This window comes from Myotis brandtii, unplaced genomic scaffold, assembly GCF_000412655.1.
Source record: "Myotis brandtii unplaced genomic scaffold, ASM41265v1 scaffold79, whole genome shotgun sequence".
NCBI lineage: Eukaryota > Metazoa > Chordata > Mammalia > Chiroptera > Vespertilionidae > Myotis > Myotis brandtii.
In genome coordinates, this window is record NW_005371173.1 from 8,189,785 (window position 1) to 8,217,709 (window position 27,925).

At 36.3% G+C, this 27,925-nt stretch overlaps 1 protein-coding gene across 26 annotated transcripts in view; it reads left to right on the forward strand.

The window, feature by feature from the left end:
* The first annotated feature begins 3,091 nt into the window (after positions 1-3,091).
* MFF (mitochondrial fission factor) overlaps positions 3,092-27,925 on the forward strand; it is a 25,952-nt gene continuing 1,118 nt past the window's right edge. Inside the window, exons 1-11 of one of the 26 annotated variants that reach the window (XR_001360038.1) lie at positions 3,092-3,204; positions 3,965-4,142; positions 5,080-5,300; positions 7,026-7,195; positions 9,944-10,032; positions 12,662-12,736; positions 17,275-17,433; positions 20,794-20,826; positions 22,374-22,433; positions 23,528-23,593; positions 25,169-25,248. Coding sequence is in view for 24 of the 26 variants with exons in the window: in XM_005883509.2 (XP_005883571.1) it covers positions 4,105-4,142; positions 5,080-5,300; positions 7,026-7,195; positions 9,944-10,032; positions 12,662-12,736; positions 17,275-17,433; positions 20,794-20,826; positions 22,374-22,433; positions 25,169-25,253 (930 nt within the window). In the remaining 2 variants the exon portion in view is untranslated. Of the gene's footprint in view, positions 3,205-3,964; positions 4,143-4,247; positions 4,317-5,079; positions 5,301-7,025; positions 7,196-9,943; positions 10,033-12,661; positions 12,737-17,274; positions 17,434-20,793; positions 20,827-22,373; positions 22,434-23,527; positions 23,594-25,168; positions 25,254-27,925 lie in introns of those variants that run through there. The other 25 variants (XM_014531102.1, XM_014531110.1, XR_001360039.1 and 22 more) reach the window with 25 other exon arrangements.

The window sequence follows — 27,925 nt, forward strand, 5'->3', positions numbered from 1 at the left end:
GGCCCGAGTCCCGGCCCCCGACCCCCGGGCTTCTCGCCTTCAACCCCGACCTTTCCGCCTTCTCAGGCCTGGCCTCCCCATCTGGCCCTGCGGGGAAACTGCCCTGCACACGTTTGGGGCAACCTCTTCACCCTTTCTAGGTCGCCGTCTCATGGTCGAAACATTTGGACTTTTTTTTCCGTCTAGAAAATAGTTTGGGGGTGTCGGGGGGGAGAGGAGGGGAGACACTAGGGATGTCCTGAGCTTGAACACGGCGCTTTGCTGGGCGTCTTCCCTCTCTCCGGGTCCGGGCCTTGGCATCTCTAAGTATGTGACCTTGAACCGGACACCTGCCGTCTTGAAAAGTAGTTTTTGTTGTTTTTCTTTTGACTTGATGGGAAGTGCGTGTTGGAAAAGAAAGGCCTTGTTGAAAGCCGGGTCCGGCGCCAGAGGCCCAGCGGGCCCGGCCTGTGAGCATCCTTGTTCGCAGGTGCACCTGCCTGAGCTGCTCCTGCGACCGATTCCCTCCCGGGAGCGGGGAGCGGGGAGCGGGGAGCGGGGAGCAGAGAGCAGAGCCGAGCTCCGGCTCCGCCGAGCCTGGCCCCTGCCCCGGGTCTGCGGGACGAGTCCTGTCCTACAGCCGCAGAGCCAGGCGCCTCCTCTCCCGGGAGGAGGAGGCTCTCAGAAGCAGAGGTGCCTTTTAATTGCAGAAGATAAGAAAGGCCCGGGGCCCTTGTTCTTTGTTCCCAAATATAGAACCAGTTGTTTCCAGGCCTCTCATCCGTGGAGAAATTTTAACTGCAGTTCAAATGTTAACTTGTGTTTTCTCTCCCTAGATGAAAAGCATTTGCTTCTGTGTCAGTGTCGTTAGCTAATGAGATCCCAGAGCAAAATCCCTTAAGAAAATGGGTTTGGAAAGAATTAGAACCATTTAGTTGTACTTAGGAGTTTTTCCCCCATGTAGTTAAATTGGGGGGCGGGACAGCTTCTATCTTTTTGGTTTCAAACGCTTGTGAATTGGTTTTGCTGTTCTTTCCAACAGGAAATTGTGTGTTCTATTCCTTCCTGTGCGATAGGGCTGCCTCATTTTAGGATCTACGAAGTTTGGCTGTACTCTCCTCCCTTCTGGTGTTCAAAGTTGTTTTCTGTGGATTCAAAACCATATTTTAAAACTCGATCATTTATATGTTTCGAAGTTTTCAGTGATTTTTATTAAGCTAAAGTTAATTTTGGATTGCTACACCCTGACTTTCTAATAAACACATCCTTTTAAGGATAGTTGCTTGGAAAGAGAACTGAAACAGGTGACCTAGATTAAAACCTTGAACTAGGTCCACACAATGGGTGATAAAGAACCGGACTTTTTTTTTTTGTAATTAGACAATTATATAAATCTGTGCAACCATGATCAGTTTAACCCAATTTGTTTCTGTCACTCCCTATGCTTTCTCTCTGGGTCCCAGTGTTTTGACATAGAAAATAAGAAAGTCAGGCATGAACCACTATGCACCAAAATTGGGATACTTTCCATGAGTGGGACGTGACTGACTTGACTCTAGGTGGTGTCTGATTGAGGGCTTTTATAATAGTTTTTGTTGTGTGTATTTAAACTGTGGTTTAAGGTACTGATGTAAAATTTCCGTTTAAAAAGTTGGGTTAAAGAAAAGATTAGTGTAAGAGTAAATGTGCTGTGTGAATATGGGTAAAACCATGAAGTTGGCAAATTACTGATATTTGGAACCACTGGGCTTAGAAAGTAGAGCTCTAAGATCATCTGTGATTCTGAGAAATTTTGTGTCCTTAGTTTTATAACAGGATGTCAGTACTGGTTACCTAGTAGATGCTAAGGGAGAAAACTTCAAGAATTAATATCTTAACTCCAAATGAGAAGTTTCTTTATTGTCAAAATATATTACCAAAAATGTCATAGTCTAATGAGGGAAAGTAAAAAATTAGATTTTGATTTATTTTACATAATCAGAATCCTAGTAATTGGGACAGTTCAGCATTAAATCTTTGTAGAAACGTTTCATTTACTCTTTAACTCCGATTGGCTATAGGAGTAATTTGGCTTTTTCCAGAAGTTTTCTTTTTCATGTCCACCTTTATGATCTAAGTCTGTAATACTTGACCAACTCAGATTCTCGTAAGATGAGCTGTTGCTATAGAATAGAATGTCCAGTGGAAAGTTAATAAGACTGAAATGCAGTAAATGGAGTGTAGAGAATAGCACATTTCAGGGAGATAATGTTCTACAATTTGTGAGTCTTGTTTATTATTGTATAACTTCAATTTTTAATGTCCCAAGACTATAATCCTCTTGAGATACATCTTTTTAGTGTTATTTCTAAATGTAAGCATTTACTGTGCTTCTGATCCACACAAGTATAGGATGAGTATCTCATCTAGAATGATGCACAAAAATTGATTTTAGAGATTGTCTGTGGGGACCTGAGTGGTGATACAGGACAGGATCTGTGAACACTTTATTTTCTCTGTATTTTCTTATATGCTTTGTACCGCATGCACATATTATTGGTTTAAATTAAATACTGAATAATTGTTATGTATGGAATTAAATACTAAGTAAAATTTAGCCATTACATTTGTTACTTCGTAATATATATGTGTATGTATGTATATATACACTTACATGTATATATATGTATTAAGATTTTTTTAACTTATATATGTTTTTCATCTGCTCCATTTTTCTAAATTCAAATCAGAAATAATGAGTCCATTATTTTATCTTGCTTAACTAATGAATGGCAGTAGGACCCTGTCTGGTGGTTCAGTTGGCCAGAGCATCGTCCTGTTTACCAAAAGGAGGCGGGTTGCATTTCTGGTCAAGGCATGTTCAGGAGGCAGTGAATCCATGTCTGTCTGTCTCCCTCCCTCTTTCTTCCACTTCTCTCTCTCTCCCTCCCTTCATCTCTCTAAAAATCAATAAATTTTGGTTGTAAGCTTTTTCAGTGTTTCTTTATCTTGTGGCGGTTTTTAAATATAAGGTGTGCATCTTTGATGACTTTTATCATTTGGAGAATTTCCAGAAATGAATTCCTAATGTGGTATTATCTAGTTTCTCAATTAGCTCCTGTTTTTCTCCCCCAGGGACAAAAGGGGCTCTACATCCAGCACGTGCACACTGAAGCAAGTTAAAGGATTACTATGAAGCACAGAAGCAGATAGTGCCAAATAGCAAGTAGTGGTTGGTACACATTTGTGAGTAAAGTTTTTCTCTCTTAGCTCTCTTTTCTTAGCCTTTAAGACATCTGCATGCCAGATCCTTCAAATTCATACATTTGGGTAAAGAATAAAAAAGCAAGTTCGCAGTCGTAATTAACCAGTTGAGCAACCTCTAAGAAGTCTCCTAAACGTCTCAGTGAGGTGGAGTTTAAGGTGTGTAATACATCTCTGACATGGAGCTTAAGAAATATCCCAGCTCTAACTTGCAGTTATACTGTCCTTAATATCTTATTGCCCTTGATTAATGTTTTTGCTGAAAATTTAGTATGATTTCGTTTCCAAAGTTAATTTTTTTGAAAGAAAACACTACTTATACATCAAATATTAAAGCTTCTTGAAATACATTTACCTCTGCCTTTTACATTCTCTTTGTGGTTTCTTAATTAGTCAATAAAATGAAGAGGATTCTTCTTCAAAATGTAATGAGTAGAGTTGTACAGCAAAGTGTTTTTGTTTTTTTTTTCTAATCTGACTTCTCATTTGTATATACATTGGATTAGCTTTTCTTTATCCTGTTGGCAAAATCATAAAATAGTAACTGTACTTTACACCATATTTATGATTTTTGAGCTATATAGAATAATTTTTTTAGGAGGGATTTGAAAATTTGTTCCTCAGATCAAGCCCCAAACCTCTTGAAATCCAAAAATTATTTTAAGTAGATATTTCTTTTATTCATAGTTTTCTTATGAAATGAATTATTGAAATACTGATTTTTATTCTTTCTTTTTTACAGCTGGAAAAGCAGTGTCCGTGTTGTTATGTACACCTCCAAAAAAATTCAGATCTGTAGGGGAATTGTTGTGTAAAGTAAACTGAACTACAGGGTAGCAGTATTTTAATAGCTATTATAGACGTGTATTAACTATATTAAAAATGAGTAAAAGAAAAACCTGTGACCCACCAATAGGAAGGTCAGTGACATTTTATTCAGTTGAGCTGGTATTAATAGGCTTGAGCGATAGTGGCCTGAAAGCTAATTGCCATAGGCTAACCATGCTCTTTTACATTTTTATCAGCATTTTGTATTTTGGGGCAACTTTCTTTCTACTGCATTTCCCTGGAGCATGGATCCTGCTATAATTCAGGTTTCTCAATGCATCTGTACCATCTTTCCCCTTAAAGGCATGTCATGCTTTAAAATAATATACATGTAAATGTGATGTTAAATACAAATTAATGTGAAACTTTGAATCCCTCAAAATGAATGTATACACTAAGGATTTATTAATGCATATGCTATCTTGGTATTCATTGCATCTCAGTCATCAGATATACATTCAGCAAGAGGAGTTTTAATTTGTATTTTGTGATTTGCAAGGGATTGCATCTTTTTTAGTACGTTTAGAATTAATCTTATTAGCCTTATAAATCTGATTTTCATCTTTTTTTTCCATGCATGACAGCAATTTCAAATTTCCTTTTTGCAAAGTCCCAGCAGCTTTTCCTCCAATAATTGATTAGGAAATTTTAATTTTAAGTTTTCTTTCAGGCATTTTTGAGTCATAAGCAGCATGCATATCTATATAGCGTGTGTGCGCGTGCGCGCAAGCACACACACACACACACACACACACACGTGTCCGTTATGTTGTGATTATACAATAATTTTTTAAATTTGCTCCCAAACAATAGTTTCAAGATGCAGTTTCAACTGATAAGGGAGAGAAGGCATTAAGTTAAAGAAAACATTTTCTTCACCTTTTATTTTTCTTTTGTATGTATTCAGTACTCAGAAATGAGAAGTCCCTTTTTGCTCTTTCAATAAGGTATTGTCATCTAACTTCACAATGCAGAGAAAACTAACATTTTCACACTCATCACACTGTCTTTAATTTTTTTTGCCCACAGAGTGAGTGGGGTAGCATTTCCTTCTCCCACTGCTGCCGAGATGGCGGAAATTAGTCGAATTCAATATGAAATGGAATACACCGAAGGTATTAGTCAGCGAATGAGGGTCCCGGAAAAATTAAAGGTAGCACCACCAAATGCTGACCTGGAACAAGAATTCCAAGAAGGAGTTCCAAATGCCAGTGTGATTATGCAGGTTCCAGAGAGGATTGTCGTAGCAGGTATTTTACATTTGGGTATTAAGTGCCTGGCATATCTTTGTTTTATATATTTTTAGGAAAGTTTATGGTTTTTCAAAACATTGGGGTTAGAAAGTGCAACTTATAATTTTTTCAAATTTTATTTATTACAATAGTGTAAAATTTCAAGCAATATTTTTAATCAACTAATTATTAAGGTGTAATACATAATTTATATCCTATATAATAAAGAGGTAATATGCAAATTGACCATCACTCCAACACACAAGATGGCAGCCCCCATGTGGACACAAAATGGCCAGCAGGGGAGGGCAGTTGGGAGGGATCAGGCCTGCAGGGGAGGGTAGTTACGGGCGACCAGGCCAGCAGAGAAGGGCAGTTGGGGGCGACCCGGCCAGCAGGGGAGGACAGTTGGGGGGGACCCAGGCCTTCATGGGAGGGCAGTTGGGGGTGACCAGGCTGGCAGTAGAGGGCAGTTAGGGGCAATCGGGCTGGCAGGGGCGCAGTTAGGCGTCAATCAGGCTGGCAGGGGAGTGGTTAGGGGGTGATAAGGCTGGCAAGCAGAAGCCGTTAGGGGCAATCAGGCAGGCAGTCAGGTGAGTGGTTGGGAGCCAGCAGTCCTGGATTGTGAGAGGGATGTCCCAGATTGGAGAGGGTGCAGGCTGGGCTGAAGGTCACACACACACACACACACACACACCGTGCACAAATTTCATGCACCTTGCCTCTAGTATATATGTATAATGTGTATAATTTTTAAGTGTACAGCTTGATGAGTTTTTTAAAAATATGCTTTTATTGATTTCAGAGAGGAAAGGAGAGGGAGAGAGAGATAGAAATATCAATGATAAGAGAATCATTGATTGGCTGCCTCCTGCATGTCCCCCACTGGGGATCGAGCCCGCAACCTGGGCATGTACCCTTGACCGGAATTGAACCCAGGACTCTTCAGTCTGCAGGCCGACACTCTAGCCACTGAGCCAAACCAGCTAGGGCACAGCTTGATGAGTTTTAAGAAATGTATACACCCATGTACCTCTACCACTATCCAGTTATAGAACATTTTCATTATCCCAGAGGGTCCCCTTGTGGCCCATCTTATTTCATTTTTATCCTTCAATTTTAGGCAACCGTAATCTATAATCAGAGACTATTTGTCTTTCCTAGAGTTTCATATAAATGGAATTATACACTGTATACTCTTGGGTCTGGCTTTTTTTGCTGAGTGTTATGTTTTTGAGATTCTTTCCTGTTGTTGCTTATATCTTGTTCATTTCATTTTATTACTGAATAATAATAACTCAGTAGAGTTATTATTCCTACACAATTCCATTGTGTAGATATACCATGATTGGTTTATCCATTCACCTGTTAAGGAACATTGGGTTTTTCTTTTTTTTAAGTTGGGGGGCTATTGGGAATAAAGCTGCTATGAATATTCATGTATAAATCTTTGTTAGGACATGTGTTTTTACATCTCTAGGAGTGGAATTGCTAGATCATATTATAAGTTATGTTTAACTTTATAAAAAGCTTTCAAGCTATTTTTGAAATTGGCTGTACTCTGTTATATTCCCATCCATAATGTATGAGAGTTTCAGTTGCTCCACATCCTTGTCAGCATGTTGTATTGTCAGTCTTTTTCATTTTGGCCATTCTAGTGGGTATGTAGTGGCAAATACAATGTAATAAAAGTACTACCTTTTTAAAACCTCCCTTCTTACCTTTTTATATTTTTACTCCCAGGAAACAATGAAGACATTCCATTTTCAAGGCCAGGAGATCTTGACCTCATTCAGTCAACTTCTTTAAAACCTCTGGCACTAAAAACACCACCTCGTGTACTTACACTAAGTGAAAGACCACTAGATTTTCTGGATTTAGAAAGACCTCCTTCAACTCCCCAAAATGAAGAAGTAAGTAGAGTTTTAACATCAACTGAATTTGAAATAATAGAGAAAAAAGCAAAAGCTAAAGAGGAGTTAAGAGGCTTTAAATCATATCATTAGCAACATTTAATGAAAGCCTTCTGCCTGGACCATTGATTACTATAAATTCTGGTTTGTAGATATCCCAAATAAGATATTCTGCTATTTTGTTGTTTTTAATTTAAATTATGTCTCAGGAAAAACCAGATTTTGGGGAAATCATGAACCTAGGCACTACACCTTCAGTAATACAGAAAAAGTTGGGAAATTAAGCATAGAAAAAGACTAATGCATCACTTTGTTACAAAAGCAGTCTGGCATACAGAGCAAAGGAAGCTCCCTTTTTTGTTGTTACCACCTATTCTCCCTGCTTGCTGAAAAGTTTCTACTGAGTTAATTACTGTGCCATGTAACATTAATAGCCATGTTGACCTATAGATGGCAGTATGGACTCATAAGGTGTTAGTAGCCATATTCAGATCTTGCCTCTGCCATTGATTCAGGGCCAGTTTTGTAAAACTTCTTTTCTGTGATGATTTCTGTAGTTGCAACTTTTTCATTATAGCTTCTGAAATTGTGCTATGAGGCTAGTAGGAGACAATGTGAAACATCTTTTTATTGATAATGGAACTACCTGTCTTTCATCTTTCATATAGTCCTTTCCAAGGAGGATAAAGGACCTATATAACACAGGAAAGTGGCGTTTCCTAGTACTAGGTAATGGTCTTAAGTTGGAAGTTTCTGTTGCGGTTATAGAGAAAATATACTTGTAGGTGCAATTGTGGACATTCTAGATATTTGCTTGGTGAAAAGCACTAAATTTGAGTGTTCACATGATGGAAAAGGCACTAAGATATTTGCAGAATTGTATTTATTTAAGAAATATTTCTTTGAATTTTATTGTAAGACACTACGTTGTGAGACATAGTTCCTGCATAGTGGTATGAATGAGGGAAAGATGCACACACACACAAAGATTCTTTAATAGTAAGGAATAATGAAAGTTATGAAGATCATTACATAAGACAAAAGATAACCACAGCATGCTCCCAGTTGGAGGCCCAGTTTCCGGCTCCCCAAAGTTCCCACCAGAAATTACAGCCGTGAATAGTATTATCTTGGAGTAAGGATTCTGCCAGGAGAGAAACCCTCCCTTTAATATTCTTCTAGTTATATTTTTCTTTTGATCTTCCTGCTCCCACTATTTTAGACACTTATGCAGAAACTTCCAACTTAAGACCATTACCTAGTACTAGGAAACGCCACTTTCCTGTGTTATATAGGTCCTTTATCCTCCTTGGAAAGGACTATATGAAAGATGAAAGACAGGTAGTTTTTTGAAAATGGATTGAAATAAAAGGGCAGTAAGGCCTTGTGTGCTGGTATCATAGATGACTCATTCAGATGCTATTCAGTATCAAGTGAAATCCCTGAATCATTTACTCCATAGTAGTCATTTTACAGCATATGCTAAGGTTTCTCAACCTCAGCACTATTGACATTTTGGACTGGATAATTAATTCTTTGTTGTAGTGAAGGTTGTCCTTTTGTAACAGCATTGCTGATCTCTACTTACTAGATGCCAGTAGCGTCCTTCAAGTCATGAAAAGCAAAAAGGTCTCTAATAGCCAAAAGGTGGAAACAACCCAAATGTCCATCAGCTGATGAATAGATAAGCAAAACATGGTATATCCATATAGTGGAATATTATTGAGCCATAATAAGGAATAAAGTACTTATAGCTGCTACAACATGGATGACCATCGAAAACATGCTAAGACAAGCCAGACAGAAAAGGCCTTATGTTGTATGATTCCACTTACATGAAATATCCAGAATAGGCAATTCCCACATACAGAAAGCAGATTAGTGGTTTTAAGGGGGTTGGGGGAGAGGGAAATTGGAGTAACTGCTTAATGATAATGATTATAAGGGGGCCATGGAACAGTGGCAGCTGCACTGCTTATTTTGCTCATGGATTTTGTGAGTAAAGAATTTGCATCAGGTATAATAAGGAAAACCTGTTTCTGTTCTACAATATGTGGAACTAAGGCAGGGAGTCTCATAGACTGGGGATGATTTGGCAGCTTGAGGCTGCAATCATCTGAGGTTTATGCATGTCAGTTAATAATAGCTGGTGTCTGGGATCTCAGCTAGGCTACACATAGCCTTTTCATGTGACGACTTATGCTTCCTCACATCATGGTGCCATTGTTGCAAACATGAGCAGTCTCGAGAAAAAAGGCGGAATTTTACTATGGCTTATGACCCAGCATCAGAAGCCACATTGCATCCATCTTTCTAATTTCAAGGAAGTAGACGTAGATCCCATCCCTAATGAAAAGAAGTCGATACATTTGTAAGAAGAGCATGTGGGATGGGAGATTGTGGCTATTTCTGGAATGCCAAAGGCTTTAAGCTAGGAAGACTATTTTTTTAGTCTACTTTTCAGATATCCAAACAAATCTGAATTTGTTTAAACCCCAGAAGCCAGAAACATTTATAATAGAAATACAAATTTTCTATAATATATGTGCCTTTAAAGCTGTTGAGAATTGTTCTTAAATAATATATCTATCTATATTACACATGCCTAGCAGCCATTCTTGGTTATTTATCTATTTTATTTTTTTGTAAATTTTGTGAGTAGTCTTGATTAAGGTTCTTTTGATGCTAAGCAGCTACTAGGCTACTAAGAATATTTCCTATTCCCTTACCTTTCTCTGTGCCTAACAGGTCCGTGCAGTTGGCCGACTAAAAAGAGAGCGCTCTATGAGTGAAAATGCTGTTCGCCAAAATGGACAGCTGGTCAGAACTGATTCCATGTGAGTACAACCACTAAGTACTGTATCTCCTTTTTAAGTTTTCTCTATAGATGTTGTCTGTCTCATCTTTTTCTAAATAATTTACATTTTTTAATTCTCAAATATTTTTTCAAAAAAGAAAAGGAGGAAGAAGTATGTGTTTTACCCTAAGAAACAATTTACTTCTAATAGCATTTAAAATCTGTTTTGCATTTGCATTACTTTTACGTAATTGCAATACCTTTAATAGCCTTAAAAACTTGACCATTTGTTAGTTGTGAACATTTTTCGACAGCGTTATCTTTTATGTATATGATAGTCTTAGCAAAGAATGAATTGGCTATATGGGGACTCTTCTATAAAGTATACTTAAGAAAAACTGATAAATGTGAAGTGCTCAGTTCTGTGCATCCTTCAAAACTATTTATGTAGCATGTAGGTTAAAAAATAAATAAAAGGTAAACACTTTATATAAGGAAAGTCTTTATTTCCAAGTTACTCAATTTTTGTCATAAGATTGTGAATTAACCCTTTTTAGCTCTGCTTCTAATGAGCTGTAGTAAACACCGTATCATAGACGAGTGGATTTTTTTTTTCCTTTCCAGGATTATTTTTTAGCTTCCTGCCTACTGAGTTATTGAATTACTAGATTCCTTTTATTTTCCAAAAATGCAAGTATATTGCTTAAAGGACTATTTGTTTAAAACTCTTTCTCATTTGGCTAAATTATCACACCCTGATCTTAAAGCTCCCCCACTATAAGATGCTTTAGATCAGGCTTTAGATCAGGCAAGTGCTTTCTTGTTGTTTTATTAAAACTTAAGGGTTTTTAATAAATTAAACATCCCTTTAAATGCCGGTCAGTATTTTAAGTCTAAAAGCCATTGGTAATTGTGGCTTTTTAAAGTAGATGATTTAGATATTTTATGTAAATTAATATGTCTTCCTCAGTAACTGTTAAGTCAGTTACTAAGAACTCATTCATTGTGAACCATATTTGATGCCAAGCATTATAATGTTAGCTTCTTTGGGAACTGCAAAAGAATTAGGAGATGAAACATTTCTCTCTTGCAAATCTAGGTAAAAACAAAACATTTAAATTTCTATGCAAAATAACTAGAGTACAATACAAGTATACCATTTATATTAAACACATCAAGTTCTAGTTTGAACCTGACCGAAGAGTGAGTATAGGGATGCAGAATGGTCTTTGATGGGCATAGGGCCTCTCCTTTCTTCTGTTAGGTGCCAGAATGGTAACTTCTCTGATTTCTTGAGGAATCTTGAAATGCCCCCTAGAGTAGTTACAGTTATTCTAAACGGTTATATAGGAGGAAAGTAAGTTCAAATTAATACATATCTCCTTTAGGGAAGATTGATCTGAAATGTTCAACCACTATTGCAAAATTTTTTATAACTGTATGTTTCCTTGAAGGTGCCTGGTTGGCAGTGATGTCAACCAGCCTATGAAATCATTTTTCTAAAATACTTACAAGCCTATTATACAAATGGTGAAAAAGCTACATAGTTTATGGCTAAGGTAGCTTCTTGATATTTAGTGCCCTCAGAATGAATACACATAACCTCAGAGCTTTTATTATTTTCTATTTATAATGTTTTTTTAAGGCAGCAAAGGTTTTAATAAACTTTTCTGTTATTTAAAGATATGGCTTACTTAGGTATTTAATACTTTGAAATTTCACACTAATGAAATAAAAGCATCAGTCTAGCATCACTTTTGTTTTTTTCCTCACAACATATATATTATCAGTAGCTGAGTTCAGTTAAAAAGAAGGAAACAGAAAAAAAAAACGAGAAAAAGGAAACAGCTGTATTATGTATATAAACCAGCCTACTCTATGATTTAGAGTAGATGATTAAATCGTAAGATATTTTTGCAGTTGCCAATAACATAAGTTCCTCATAACAGAAAAGATTAACAGAGTTCACTAATATTTGATTTCTTTTTTTTTTTAATTGCCTTAATGGCATTTTCTAGATGTTTAATAAAACTGAAAATCTCATGTGTTAATTTTTGGTAGTAAAATCAACATGAATATTTAACTATAAATTTAATATTGAAATGCTTACATTACTTACCCATACTTTTTATTATGGTGATTATATATGTTACCATGTCATTTTAAGTAAGTTACTTAACTATCTTCTTAGTAATAATATAACCTTGCCTTTTCTTCTACCATTATTAATTTTACAACTTATAATTGAATTCATCTTTAAGAATCTACATTTAATTAACCTTAGGAACTTTATTTAATTTGGTAACCTGGTCAGGAAGAAACTATTAACATAATAAAGCTACATTTTACCTCTACTAAAGTAATTATCAGACTATTGCTGTCTTTACCTAAGTTAGTCTTGTCTTTGTAATATGAGAGTAATTATGTGTCATTGTGCATGAACCTTTGTCTGCCTTTACTTTTATTCCTTGACTTGAAGAATAGAAGTACATGTGGGTATAAGAACAAGAGTACTGGCCTCTGTTCTCTTAATTACTTTCAACAGACAGTAGGGTTGATTGTGGTCAGCTATAGATATAAAAATGAATTCTGACCAGTAGAATCGTATCTAGCTTTTCCTTTGTGTTATAAAAACTGAATATGTAAAAGAAGCATAATTATTATTTAAGGTGGCACAGATCAGATTCTGCCCCAAGAAATAAAATTTCAAGGTTCCAGGCACCGATTTCTGCACCGGAATACACGTAAGATTTTATCTGCTCTGCTTTTCACAAGTAGGAGTTATTTTTATTTTGCAGGCTTATGTCATACTAATATTTCACCAGGTAATTGGCATATAATATCCTAATTCTCTTACTGTTTGGCTTTTTAGTACCTCTGTTACAGAATTTCTCAAACTGTCATCATACACTTTATATAGAAAAACAAACCAGACCAACTAAAAAAGTTGTGTGATTTGGGGCATAATGGTGAAAGTGAAATGGAATAATTTACACATAAGCATCTGAAACCTATATAATTTTATTAACCAGTATCACCCCAATAAATTCAATATATTTTTTTAAATTACACTTAAGGACCAAGCATCCTTTTTCATTTTCTTTATTTTGCTTTGGTTGGAATATTCTCTGTAGATTCAATTTTAACCAAGTTTAGTAATCCCAATCTTTTTTTTTTTTTTTTTTAATTTTAGCATACTATCTTGTTTCATTTTGAGTCAGAGGAGAATGGAGTGTAAGTGTGGATTATCATTGAAGTTTTTTAAAACTATATCATAGATTAAAATTCTGCTTGGAAGAATATTTTGCAATTATTAGACCCATGGAGGGAAGGGAAATATTGGCATTTAATTATAAGAATTTCAAAACTAATATAGTTCTTAAGCAACAAAAACCACTCTGGCAACCAATGATTTTTCCCTTATTCTGGTTCTCTTATTATGCTTCTAGGAACTAGTAAATTGCCTTAAACAGTGGCAACAAATTAGTGTTCTCTGTATTTAAAATTTCAAGAGAAATGACACAAGATTTGTGTTCCAATGAAAATTCTTTCTCCCCCTTTTCCTATTGTACCTTTATTCATTTTTGGAAGAGGCTAGAGCAGCCGTGGGCAAACTACGGCCCACGGGCCACATCCGGCCCGTTTGAAAGGAATAAAACTAAAAAAAAAAAAGACCGTACCCTTTTATGTAATGATGTTTACTTTGAATTTATATTAGTTCACACAAACACTCCATCCATGCTTTTGTTCCGGCCCTCCGGTCCAGTTTAAGAACCCATTGTGGCCCTGGAGTCAAAAAGTTTGCCCACCTCTGGGCTAGAGCCTCCCCAAAGAGATTATCCTCACAGTTTGAGAAACATTATTCCTATGAAAACCCATGGGGAAAGAGGTATTTGACTTTGGACTTTCCTTTTAATGATGACATAGTTATGCCAAGTAAACTTTCATTTAAATTTGAGTTTTGACTTTGGCTAGTGTTATTTACTTAACACTCATGTCATACGATTTTATGTAAGCATGAGGTAGAGCTATTACTAATGAAATAGCATGGTAAACATTGGTGCTTTCTTCAAAATTGTCTAATCTTTCATAAAAGAAAAAGATAAAGGTGAGATTTTGCTGTTTTATCACATTACTAGGATCAATTTATCATCAAAGTGCATTTTTATTAAATTACTAATATTATAACGTTTGCTTAAATAATCTCAGTGCCTTTGCAATATGTTTACTTTTTTTTTATTTCTCACAGTTCACTTGTCAAAACAACCTCCCCCCCCCCAAAAAAAAAAAAATAAAAAACAACAACCAAAAAGTCACTCTTCCTTGGTTGGGTGGATGAGTGGACTGAGGTGGAACTAACTCTAAAAGCATTCTGTGTTTCCCTTCCCAGTCCATGCTAGTGGTGAGCATGCCAGCTCAAATTAGACTGATAATTAAAATGGGGATTAGTCCTTTTTGTTCTTATATTTGCTTATTTGTAAAAAGACTTGCAAGACAGCTTAAAGCTTTAAAAAGATTGCTGCAGTATTTATTGCTTCTAATTAGGGTAATTTTGTTCATCTATAGATGAAAATAAATTTTAACAATCATCTATACATAATACTGCCCAATGTGATCATCAGTTTAAAAAATACTCCCTATTCTGTTTTTGCTGTTTATGAGGGATTCAGTATAAATTAATAAAAAGGCAAATTTCTTACTAATCTTTGAAAATTTAATTTCTTTTGATAAACCATCAGAAATCCAAATAGGTTTTTTATATTGGTCTTTGATGAAATATCTTTACTAGTAATGATAGACTTAATTTTATATTTTATCTTTATACATATTTTTAAGTTACAATTGAGAATCTTGTAAGGTTTTTAATTCCCATTTATTACCATACTAGAGGCCCAGTGCACAAAAATTTGTGCACTCGGGGGGGTCCCTCAGCCCGGCCTATGCCCTCTTGCAGTCTGGGACCCCTCGGAGGATGTCCACCTGCTGGCTTAGGCCTGCTCCCTGGGGGATCGGGCCCAAGCTGGCAGTCAGACATCCCTCTGGCAGCCCGGCAGCCCTCGGGGGATGTCCACTTACCAGCAGGGAGTAGACCTAAGCTGCAGTCGGACATCCTTAGTACTGCTGAGGAGGCGGGAGAGGCTCCTGCCACCACCGCTGTGCTGGCAGCCATCAGCCTGGCTTGTGGCTGAGCACAGCTCCCCCTGTGGGAGTGCACTGACCACCAGGGGACAGCTCCTGCATTGAGCATCTGCCCCCTGGTGGTCAGTGTGTGTCATAGTGACCAGTCATTTCCGGTCATTCCGCTGTTAGGGTCAGTTTGCATATTACCCTTTTATTATATAGGATTATAATTTTATATGATCATAGAATCTTAGAATTGGAAGAGATCTTACAGACTTTTAGAACTCTACCTTCTGTGCATTCTATCTTAAGAATTCTTTGCAGTTAACCTTAAAATAGTTTATGCTTGACTACTTTATAAATACACCTGATTTCCTGTTGCTTTTACTGACAAAATGATTTCTCTCAAAGGAAATACTTTCTTTTTAATTTTTAATGGGCAAAAATCTATCAAACTTTTTTCATGGATTTGTATTCAGTTTATTGACATTGTTGCTATAAGATTATTCTAAATATTCATTATTATAGACTTCAATATAGTAGTATGTAACTAATTTATTTACTAATATAGAATGAGATGCAAAAGTATTTAATTTCAGCACCAAAATGCAAATACAAAAACTTTGCTTATATCAATAAATATTGTACTAATTGGTCTTTTAAAACTTGCTTAGGTAAATTTAGCCAGGTATGTTGGCAGCTCTATCACGGAACTGACCCTTTTTATTCCTGGCTCTTGTGACACTTTTCTAACATGAATTCAGTCTGGTTTCTCACAAAGAGCAAGAGCTGCAGGTGTTCCCAGGCTGCCTAGAGGATTCTGAGTGACAGACTAGTGCCTAGACTTTGTGACCAAGCAGTCTGCTCTTTTTACTCTTCTGGGATGTTGAATATGGGTTTTGCCAAGTACAATGGGGCAGTTGCTAAGTTGGCTTATGTAATTCCAGAATATTTCTGGTCTCTGGACAGACTTTTAGGGTAACTGTCCATGAGTTTGCACCTGAAAACTTGCATTTCTTTTGATATCAGTAGGCCTACCTCCTATGGTGAATCAGCCCTGACATTAGGTTCTCAATATGTCAAGATTTGGCTTAGATCTTTCTCTTCTAAATAGTCTTTGGAAAACATGGTTTTCATTTTTATTGTACTTCTCATTTTGGATCATTAAGACATTCAAAGTTATTCACAAAATTGTGGAGATTTGTTTTTAATTTTCTGGGACTGTGGGAATAATATTAGATGACAACTATCTTTTCAAAAATTATCCCACACTTATTTTGTGGTTTCCAAATAAATACGTTAAGTTAGAAAAGATTACACAAGTCAAAATACAAAATTTTCTCTTTTCAGTTGTTCACTGTGTGCTCCATTTTATTTTGTACATAATCACAGGATGAGGTTTAAACAAGTCTCTGATAATACACCAATCTTAAGAGTTCCGGTTACAACTGTAAAACTGCTTCATTCATATGTGTTCGACTTGTCCGACGCACTGGCAGTGGAGCCAAAGAAACTGAATCTTAGCTCATGTGGAAAAGACTGTAAGATTACTGGCAAAGAGAAGCCCAGAAATTAAAATACTTTTGTTACAACTTTTAAAACTTGAACTCATCTTTAAATTTACTCATAAACTCAGTTTGCTTCATTGTCTGTGAAAGAATTGAAATAGCATTTTCATGGAATCACTTTCAATTCATGTGTTTAAACTTGTCTGACACCGGCATACCAGAATTTCCTATCTACTGTCCGACCATCCAGTCTCATGCAGGTTGCTTGTTAGCGGCTTGGTTTACTGAAATGGAATATACACCCATAAAGAACGCTGCCTTCCAAAGCTAGCGGATGAGCACACTCATTGCTGTAGTGCTCTTCCCTCTCCAGTGTTGTTCTTTGATAATTTGGTGTGTGTTTTTAACTTGCTATTTAAGGCTACCCAATTACAGATGCTGCATTGTAGCTAGTCTTTTAGGACAGTTTGAAATATTAACTTATTTGAGTGTGTGTTTTCTTAGGGGGAAATGACGGGTGGGAGAAAAGGGCAAGAAAAATAAGATGATTCGTAAAATATAAGTGTTTGGGGAAACTGCTCAGCTAAAGTTTTATAAAAATCTGACTTGAGTGTTTTGTTTTTTTTCTTCATTTGTTGTGCTTATATAAACAGTGTGACACCATCGCCACAACAGGTTCGGGTCTGTCCTCCCCGTATGTTACCTGAAGATGGACCTAATCTTTCCTCTGCTCGTGGCATTTTGTCGCTTATCCAGTCTTCTACTCGTAGGGCTTACCAGCAGATCTTGGATGTGCTGGATGAAAACCGCAGGTGACTGGCCATCAGAGACTCTCGCCAGCTTCGTTGCTTACTTTTTGGCTCCTTCTAGTGGATTGTGGTGTCTTCCTTTTTTGTTTGCACCTTCGTCTCTTTCTAAGATGCAGTGGTTTAAACAGTTTGCTTTGCTTTCTTTTAATTTGAAATTATTGTCCAAAATTCACATTTCATAAGATTCTGGTAGCTTTTCTTCAGTCAGGGAAAGTGTTTACTTAATAACTACACACAGGAAGAATAACGATTTTTCCAAAGGTTTTGTTGACTTGTTCTAGGTACTCGAGTCCATTTTGGCTGTGCTAGGGATACTACTGGATTGAGTGTAAGATATTGAACTTGAGTGTATTAATTTTCTTTAGTAAGTCTTTTGATTTCATCATTTATGGTACTAATGTGGTTGACTAATGAAACAGATTTGAAACACTGATGTCAGTGTAGCTGCCAGGAATTTTTTTTCCAATTCCTCTAACTAGGGATTTCTAGGCCTGTGTTGAAAATCCCAGGTACTGTTTGTCTTTTTGAAAATCCGATCTTTTCCGTATTGATAACTTTTGAACATCAAGTAAAATCATTAATAGCATACTTAGACTTGTTCATACAAATAAATTTTTTGCCACTATTTTTGTCATTACTACATAGTGTTTTTTAAAAAGTTGAAATTTGGGAAGCTTTCTGGCAGTGTATGGGAAAGGTACAGTCTGTTTCCTTTTCACTCCTAACATTTTATCTAGTAACTCTGAGAGTTAGTGTTGACTTTTGCAATTTGAAGAATCCCCGTGAATTCCTCTGGTTCTTCCATAAACCTGACTTCTTACCTGAGGAACTGATATGTGTATGGCTTGCTCTGGACAAACTTTCTTGTTGAGTGCTTTGATCCGCACACAGGCCCCTGGGGTTTTTCCCATACTTCATAGGCCAGTTGTCCATATTGCTCAACAGGAGTTTCTGAGCCTTTCCAGGGTAGTCTAGTAATGTACATTCGGGCCCAGGGACTTAATACTGTACCAGAAGGAATTTAAAGAGAAAGCCCATGGCAGGGGGGAAATTATATATATATATATATCTCCCCAAGGGTTTCAAGTCCCTTTTATGCTCTTTGAAGCTTCAAGGACTGTCTCAGAATATTTGAGGCCTAGAAGAAGCAGCATGGTTTAGGGAAAAAAGCATGTATCCAGGGGGTCACTCAGATTCCATCTTGATCCACCCCGCTGAGTAGCTAGCTTCATGATGACCTTTAATAAATTGTTTATCTTCTCTAGGCCTTGTTTTTCTCATCTATTAAGAAAATATGAAGGGTAACAATATTACCTAGTTTTCTGGATTCTTGTGAGGAATCTCTCCCCTTTCACCTACCACCACTACTTTTATTTCAGATATAGGGATAATGGCCTCCAATTGTATTCAGTGTGGTGGGAGAGCCTTCAAACGAGACTAAAGGTAAAGTACCTGGAGCTTAAGAACTAGTATTTCCGATGGCCTGTTTTCTCCACCCTCCTTAAAATAAATACATTCTTTACCTGGTATCCTCTTTAACTTTTTAATTACAGTTGGTCCTTAGAAGAGACCAGATTATTAGGTCAAACTATAACATATCAGATGCTATTACAGTGAAAATATATGAATGAGAAAGATACTTATAAATCCTATATAAATTAAATAATAGCTAGATGACAAAGCCCCAGTACATACACACCATTCAATGCAGTTATATGGAACTTATAAAAAAGTTGGATTTTTTTTTCTTAATAATGGAAAAACATTTTGACTCCAGCTCACAAGTACAAAATCAGAAATCTTACTAATGTAAAATTTACTTTGTATTTTTATATTATGAAAAACTATTTTGAGCCCTAAGTTTTATCTATTTTTTCATTGTAATGAATTGATAACTTTAAAATCCCTTTTATGGGAAGGAATTATGTTTTTTTATTCAGTTAAATTAGATTTTTAAAAATACATAAAGTAGTTGTATTAATTTTTTGCTCCTGGGTACACACCATTGTTGTTATCTTGGAGCCTAGCAGGTTAGATTCTTACTAGTCTTATTGGATGCTTTCATTATTGAAAGGGCTTTGTTTTGTTTTTTTATCGTTGTGTTTCAATCTCTTGCAATCTAAACGCTGAACAAGATTTAATCAGAATTGTAAGTGCCAAATCAGAACTGTCTCGTATGACTTTTCAGATATAAATGCTAGGAATGTGAAATTTGGATAATGGTCTACTTGCATGATTTTAAAATGATACTGCTTATAAAGTTTCAAGTGCTTTTATGTTTCTTGCTTTGTGCATCATTTTTTTCTTTCTGTTTTACTACTCTTGGCTGTTACGCTAATGTAATATCTTATCTTTGGTCTTATGACATCACATTAGGTAGAGTTAAATTAAGCTAGAAATATTTGACAGTCAGGGAGGGAGGGGAGAGGGAGGAAAGGGAGAAGGAAGAAGATAGTCTGCCTTACTATCATAAAATAATGCAGATTCACAGTTGCTTAACATAAAAAGGGACACTGTTGAAAGTTTTATTTATGTATTACATACTCATTTTCTCATCTTATGAGAACTTATATGATCTAAAACCAAGCTCAACATGAAGACAAAGGTAAAACATGTGTACACATTAGCAAAGTTAACTTATCAAAGCACCTCAGACAAGCACAAGGTATGTTCTTTGGATTTTAAATGCTATTATGACTTAGCCCTTGGCTAGTTAGGTAATGGCCAACTCTTCTGACATCTGCTAGAGTGCCATATCTCATTCTCCAATGCAAAATATTAACATTTTTAAAAAGAGACTTTCTATGTAAGAACATTATTTAAACACTGACATATTAGTTAGTCATGCTTAGCATGTTTAAGTTTTATTTTTAGAAGGGGCTTGATTATTTTTATACAGTTTTCTTTTGCATATTCTACAAGCTTTGAGTATATTAGAAACCACCATGTACATAATTTTATATTTTTTGTAAGTGTCCATATAAATATATTAGTTGGAAAACCTAGAATGCAAAGATGTAGTTAAAATAGTGTTTGTTGTTTATGATTTGTCTTTTTAAAATATGTGTATAATTCCTGGCCCCCCAATTAAATTGTTTATCTACTGTAGCAGTTTCCATTTTTTTTAAACAAAGAAACACATATTCTGTTAAGTCAGATTATTTTTTACTCAAGATGGTCAATATCCAAGTTAATGCTGGAACTTGAAGAGCCTTGAGTCTCATTCCCTTTTGTCACATCACAAAACATACTGTTGAACATATTATCAAACTTAAAAAAGATTTGTAATGTATTATGGAAGAAAGTGGTACTATGCCAAATGCCTGTCTAATTTACTCTTATATTATATGTGTCAATTGCCAGTGTAAGAAGACAAAACGAAATACGTTGTGAAAGGTAACTGTACTATCTTCTGGCTCTGCATTATAAAAGGGAAATCTCTGTGGTGGAACATACTGAATATGACAGATCCATTTGAGCATGTTAGTGTGAATTTCTTTCAAAACTTTAGGTAGCACACAGCATTGGCTTTATTTAAACATTCTCATGTTAGTATAATGTAAGATTGTAGTTAACTAGTAACAGTTTTCCTAATGCCACAGAGTAAATATATTAGTAGGATGGGATGGGTTTAAATCCTGTCTCAAGCCATATGTGATTTCTCACTGTTCTTTAGTGAACAAATTAGAATTCTAACAGGTCTTCCCCCAGAAGTCTCTGGATCTCTTATCCTCTAGGCTCCAGAAAGTTATTGAAGCAACAGGTAGTGCCTTCAGGAAGCGTATAAGCTAACCATTAAAACTTTTTTTAATATATTGAACTGACAAAATAATGATTTATATTATAGCCAAAATTCTACAAATATGTCAGCTTACCAAAACAAACAAAAACTACTGCATTTGCTATTAAATGTTTACTATAATTAAGAATTGCCTTGGTATTTAAATTCAGGCTAAACCTGATCAGTACTTAGAGAATGAGACATTCAAAATAGAATGTAAGGATTCCTAAAATCCTTATATTGGATCGTATACCCCAACCTTATCTCTGTGTTCAGTAAATATTGCTGATTACTTTTTGGGGAATTGACCAGTGACCTTGTGGAACTTTTGTTTTCTGATTTTAAAAAGTAAGATTTCTTGGAAAGGCTTCTGCTTACCTAGGTAAGAAACTCATTGTTCTCTGGAAACAAAGTATGTACTGAGCTAAGTGACACTCCCCACAAAGTTTTCCAGTGCATCTTAGTCTTCATTTCTAACAGCCCTGTATGTCGCTCCTGGTTGTCTCGCGATCAGACTCAGTATTGTGGCTTCTGGAATATGCTGTAGTATGTCCCTCACAGCAGGGCTCCAGTCTCAGCTCCAGAACTGAGGCTTGCAGTTTTGCTCTGAAGAGCTCAGGGTTTGAATGAGACACAGCTACGTTAAGATATCAGGCACTAATCAAAATTAAAGAGGCGGGAAGGAAGCAATTGTGGGATTTGTGAGTAATGTGAAATTTTTAGTTTTCGAGATGGGCTGTTGCTGTCGATGAGCAACCATGATCATGCAGGTGCTACTAACCGGTTCTTGACATGCTTCTAAAGTTGATGACTTTTCCAACTGGAAGAGAGCAATTACACTTTTTAAACAGAGTTGTCCTCTGTCTTGAATTTCATAAATTAAAATACAAGCACCCAAAAATTATTTTATATGTTGGTGCTATTTTGTTACATAACTATAGATTTCCTTTATTTTTAACCCATTGAAAATATTAAATTTATGAAAATCTTAAAATGGAGGACTTGGGAGACAAACATGTTTAAAGTATTTGAAATATATTATATTGTATTGAAACATACAATATAATCCTATTTGACATTTATTTGTCTTGTTTTTGCTTTTATTTTATTACTTCTCTGTTTCCTGATTCTGTCTTGTGCCTTCTCCAAAAACCTGCCTTAGACCCGTGTTGCGTGGTGGGTCTGCTGCCGCCACTTCTAATCCTCATCATGACAACGTCAGGTAAATTTTGAGACTTTGTAACTACCAGGGTGAATAGCTGGCTGAATTTGTATTTTGCAGGCTGTAATGCATGTAGTAGCCATGCCTTTATATTGTAGCTTGAGCCTCTACAGTTTTCTCTATGAGTACATCCTGCTTTTCTCTGAGAACAGTGAATAGTCACTCGTGACATTTGGCCACCAGAATGAGGAAAACACTTAATTGTACTACAGTATCATGTATCCTCGATGTTTTATTTAAATCCAGTTTCATTAACATATAGGAGATCATGCTAAAATGGAAAATGTCACCTTAAATCTTGTCTTATATGCATCCTTTTCATTGTTGCCTGAGCTTCTGTCTAGCGTTTTCTTTCTATTTAATTGTCTATAATATCATCTTCCATGTATAGAGAAAGCTGTCGATAAGGCATCATCTTAAATTGGGGAAAATCAGCATTGACAGTTTGGGTAAATTAAACATAAAGGGAAGTTGTTTTAAGAATTTTTGTCATCTGTTGATTTCAGCTTTTCTCTTACTTTTGCCCCTTTCACACATGCTTAATCTGAGTAATAATTTCTTCTGTTAAGTACAGGATAGATAGAATAGCAATATAAATACTTAAGGTTCTCACATGCCAAAATCCCCATTTCCCATCTTCTAAGGGGGGAAATTTGGTTAGTGTTCACAGATACCATTACTGTAATTTTTTCAGATTTCATTTTGTTTAAGCACAAATACATTATCTGTAGCATTAGATTTAAAACTGGCAGCATTATTTCTGTGATGAAAGGAAGCTGGCACATTAATTTTTAGGCAAGAGAAGAGGCAACCGGTAGTTTCTCATGTAGGTAGTTCAGGTTCGTTAGAGGAATTGGAAGTGCCTTAGGGCCCTCCCACTCTGCCGACCTGTTTCTTCTGACGGCACTAACCACATCCCTTGTAAGTTTTCCAATTTACTCCTAAGTTTGTCTCTCTATTTTCAGCCAGTGATCTGACTTAGAGTTTTTACTTCTGATAGAGGTTTTAGTTAAAAAAACAAACAAACAAAAACACATGGTGATTTTTTTTCTGTTTTAAGTTAAATTATATAAATTTTTTTGCCATATCCTTAGATTTTTTTGCAAATGAAGATTTTCTTTACAGATATTGAAACCCTTAATTAATTCAGGATTTAAATTGTGAGTAATCCTTTTCAATTGTACTTCGTTCTGTGTTCGGTCCAGGTCCCCTGACCTTTGAAGCAATTGCTTCTATTGTTTGAATTTTTCCCCAGTTATTCATCTCATGCGTGACCTCACAGAAATAGAACAGTTTTGTTTTGAGGATAAAGTGTAGAGAAGAGGTGTCTCCAGCCCTTATTTTTTCTACTAATCACTTAATTCTGTCATAATGTTCAAAGGAATAATTAATGCAGATGTTTGTAATCCCATAGTTGTAGCATCTACTAACTTTTCAGCTTATTTCTCTAACTGCTGCAGTTACTCTCAGTATTCCAAGACATTCATTCTGTCCCCATGAGGAAAGGGGCAGTTAATAAGAAAGCAAGTTAGTTTAGCCATCAAAGGCGCATTTAGAGATTGTTCTATATTATCTAGAGTTAGTACTACCATGTTATTGAAACTGCATCCTGTCTGGTGTTTTTGGATGGTTTTAAATTGTATTTGAAACAAAAGAATTTTCTGAATAGACTTGTTTTTAACATGTCTGCATGAGAATTATATTTCTCCTTATACCCCTTTGTGTGGTAAGGTGCTTTTTATAATGGAGACCTACTTGGTATATTAAAAAATATCTATGTGCCAACTTTGTAGATTGCATAGGAATAACTTTTAAATTCAGTTTATTTATATTCTGCTCATTCAGAACAGTTAATATGCCATTTTACTGAAATAACCATACAGGATTAAAATAGGATATAAACATGTGAGGTGTGTAAATTGTATCTCAATAAAGCTGTTCATTAAAGATATATTTAAAAAGTGGAAATCCAGGCAAAAAGGAAGAGTATTTGTGTGTATTTGTTTCTCAGAAGTTTATTGTCATTCATTTAAAAATCAGTGTCCTTTTAGAAGTAACTGCATTTGAACAAGAAGTACTTTTTCATGTGCTTTTTCTGGAGTTTGTCTTAGTGGCTTTCCACTTTTCTACACAGCCTCTTAATTATTGATTATTGAGCTAGTTCTGGATCTCAATGTAGTGAAAAGATGTATTCAGGTGGTTTTACAGTAGAGAGTAATTAGAAATAAGAAGTAAAGGGTAGAAATGGCAAGAAAAGAGGTAATGAGAGGAGGAAGAGAAATAAAAATGGTCAGTCTTATTTTGCTAGCTAGAGTTAGTGTCCCTGCCAGTGAGCCTCAGCAGGGGCTCCTTGCAGCCACACATGGACATAAGGTTGTCTAAGTATTGTATATTGTTATAGTCTAGAGTGGCAGCCCTCAAGTCTTTTCACCCACAGGTCCTATTTAACAATGCCAGTTCCTCTGAGTTGAAAAGTGTCTCCTTTTTTGTATCTTTAGTCAGGATTCTTCTTATTCTCCAAGTTTCAGGATACTTGCCAATATTTAAGGTAGTTGTTATCTTAAGTTGTTTCCTTTATTAGTAACAACGCAGATTGTAAAATACTTTAGGAATTTATATTGTTATTCCAATCTTTTGAACAATTCTTTGAACACTATACAGCACATTACATGACTTGTCAGGTACTCTTAGTTCTATTCTAATATTTAATTGTATTTTTATTTCTTATCTGCTAGGTATGGCATTTCAAATATAGATGCAACAGTTGAAGCAACTGCAGATGACATGAATGTTGTAGATGCAGTTTCATTAAGACGACAGGTATTTAATGTATCAAATAAGATATAATCCTAAGTGATATTCATATAATGTTTAAAGTGACAGTTCCAACATTTCATCATATTCTCTCCTGTGGAAGTCATGAATGGAAATATTTTATCAGTCAAACTACTTATTAAACCATAATTGATTTTCCCATTTTGATTAAAGATGTATTAAACCACCATTCACATGTTTTGATCAGCATAAAACAGTATTGCCCAAATGGGTTGATGTAGTTCTGGTGAATAACAAAGAAGCTTGACATTTTAGCAAACCAGGAAAGCCATAAAGGCTTGCTTGGCTTTTGGAATGTGGAACAGTCACTTTGGGCCTGTGTTTTTGTGTTTGAGAACTGCATTTTGGAAACTGCTCTCAGTGTGCGGAGGGTCTTTATATGCCTATTTCTCATTTTCTGTGGTAAGTCTTAGAACTACAGTTGCATATGTATATTTTTTAATACTTTTATTGATTTCACAGAAGAAGGGAGAGGGAGAGAGAGATAGAAACATCAGTGATGAGAGAGAAAAATATGTATATTTTTAATATGTACTCCCACCCTCTAGAGCAGTGATGGCGGACCTTTGACACACGTGTCAGAGGTGACACGCGAACTCGTTTTTTTGGTTGATTTTTCTTTGTTAAATGGCATTTAAATATATAAAATAAATATCAAAAATATAAATCTTTGTTTTACTATGGTTGCTAATATCAAAAAATTTCTATATGTGACACGGCACCAGAGTTAAGTTAGGGTTTTTCAAAATGCTGACACGCCAAGCTCAAAAGGTTCGCTATCACTGCTCTAGAGTCACTCAGACATACACATATGTGGGGAAAGCATATTCAGTATTCTAATTGTGTCTATGCCAAATAGGCGTGGAGGGGAAAGAAATCAAAGTGAAATATTTCTAAGTAAAGATCAAGAAACTAAATATTTTAGCATAAGAATTAATCAGAATATCATTTTAAAGATTTAATATAATACAAAGTTAATATGAAGCAAATACTTTTTCATTTTGAGTCTCATTTTGTTGAAACAAATGGAAGCTATATCATAAGTTCTTACATATTTCATATATTTATTTATACTTCACCTATTGAAGAAAGTGATTTCTTTGACCTTTATCATTGATTTCACAATTATGTCAACAACCTTGTTTTCTGAAAGTGTAATTTGAGTTTATGTTTTCACAGTGTTCATTTAAGCCTTAACTTAGAGGGTGAATTAGTATAGGACAGACAAAGATGCAGTTGTTATAAAATAGAGGCCCAGTGCACGACATTCGTGCACTGGGAGACATGGGGGGACCTTCAGCCCGGCCTGTGACCTCTCGCAGTCCGGGATCCCTCAGAGGATGTTCACCCCGAGGGGTCCTTAGCACTGTCATGGAGGCAGGAGAGGCTCCCGCCACCGCTGCTGCACTCACCAGCGGTGAGCCCTGCTTTTGGCTGAGCGGCGCTCCCCTAGTGGGAGCCCACTGACCACTAGGGGGCAGTTCTTGCATTGAGCATCTGCCCCCTAGTGGTCAGTGCACATCATAGTAACCGGTCTTTCTGCTGTTCAGTTGATTTGCATATTAGCCTTTTATTATAAACTAGAGGCCTGATGCACGAAATTTGTGCAAGAGTAGACCTTGCTTCCCCCAGCTGCTGGCACCAGCGTCCCTCTGGCACCCGAGACCCGGGCTTCCCTCCAGCCGCCGGCAGGCACCCGGGACCTGGGCTTCCCTCGCAGCCCCAGCTTCATGTCCAGAAGGATGTCCGGTCTAATTAGCATATTACACTTTTATTATTATAGATAAATAACTCGCACACGTGCTTTGAGACTTTAAAAGGAGTAGAAAGCCAGTTGGGAAACTATGAGTTTCTAAGATAATTAACATAAGTGGAATCACCAGAAGATTCTACAGAATTTATATTTGTATGACCTGGCAGCAAGGGAAGCTGCTACTTCTGCAGTTCTCTTTGCTCCATTGCTCGTTTGGGAACCCAATAGTCTGGAGTCCATTTAGTGTAGTGATGAGCAGCTCAGGGTCACTAGCTTTAGGATACAGAATGTAACCCACTATCAGGGTGGGGCGTATTAAAAAGCTGCCTTGGGCCCTAACCCATTTAGCTCAGTGGATAAGAGTGTTGGCCTGAAGACAAAAGGGTTCCGGTTTTGATTCTGGTCAAGGCCACATTCCCCTGGTTGCAGACTCAATCCCCAGTAAGAGACGTGCAGGAAGCAGCCAACCAATGATTCTCTCTCACCATTGATGTTTCTATCTCTCTCTCCCTCTCCCTTCCTCTCTGAAATCAATAAAAATGTTAAAAAACAAAAAGCTACTCAAAAATGCTCAGATAGAAATATCTTAATGATTTAAAGCAATGCCACTTTTCTATTGGCAGTAAAATAAGATTGGTAGTGTAAGAACGTAGTATCCTATGGAACCAAATAAACTACTCATTTTGAGTAGTGGGAAAGGTAATTTTTAAACACTTTTATTGTTTACTGAATTGACCCTAACAGAAAAGTGGTTGCTTAGCACTGATAAAAGAGAGGTACTTTCTCAGATGATCGGAATGGCCATCCCCGCCCTACCTGGATTGCAGGTTCTATCCCCATGGGGTCACAGGTGGGAGACAACCTATTGATATTTCTCCCATTGGTGTTTCTCTTTCTCCACCCC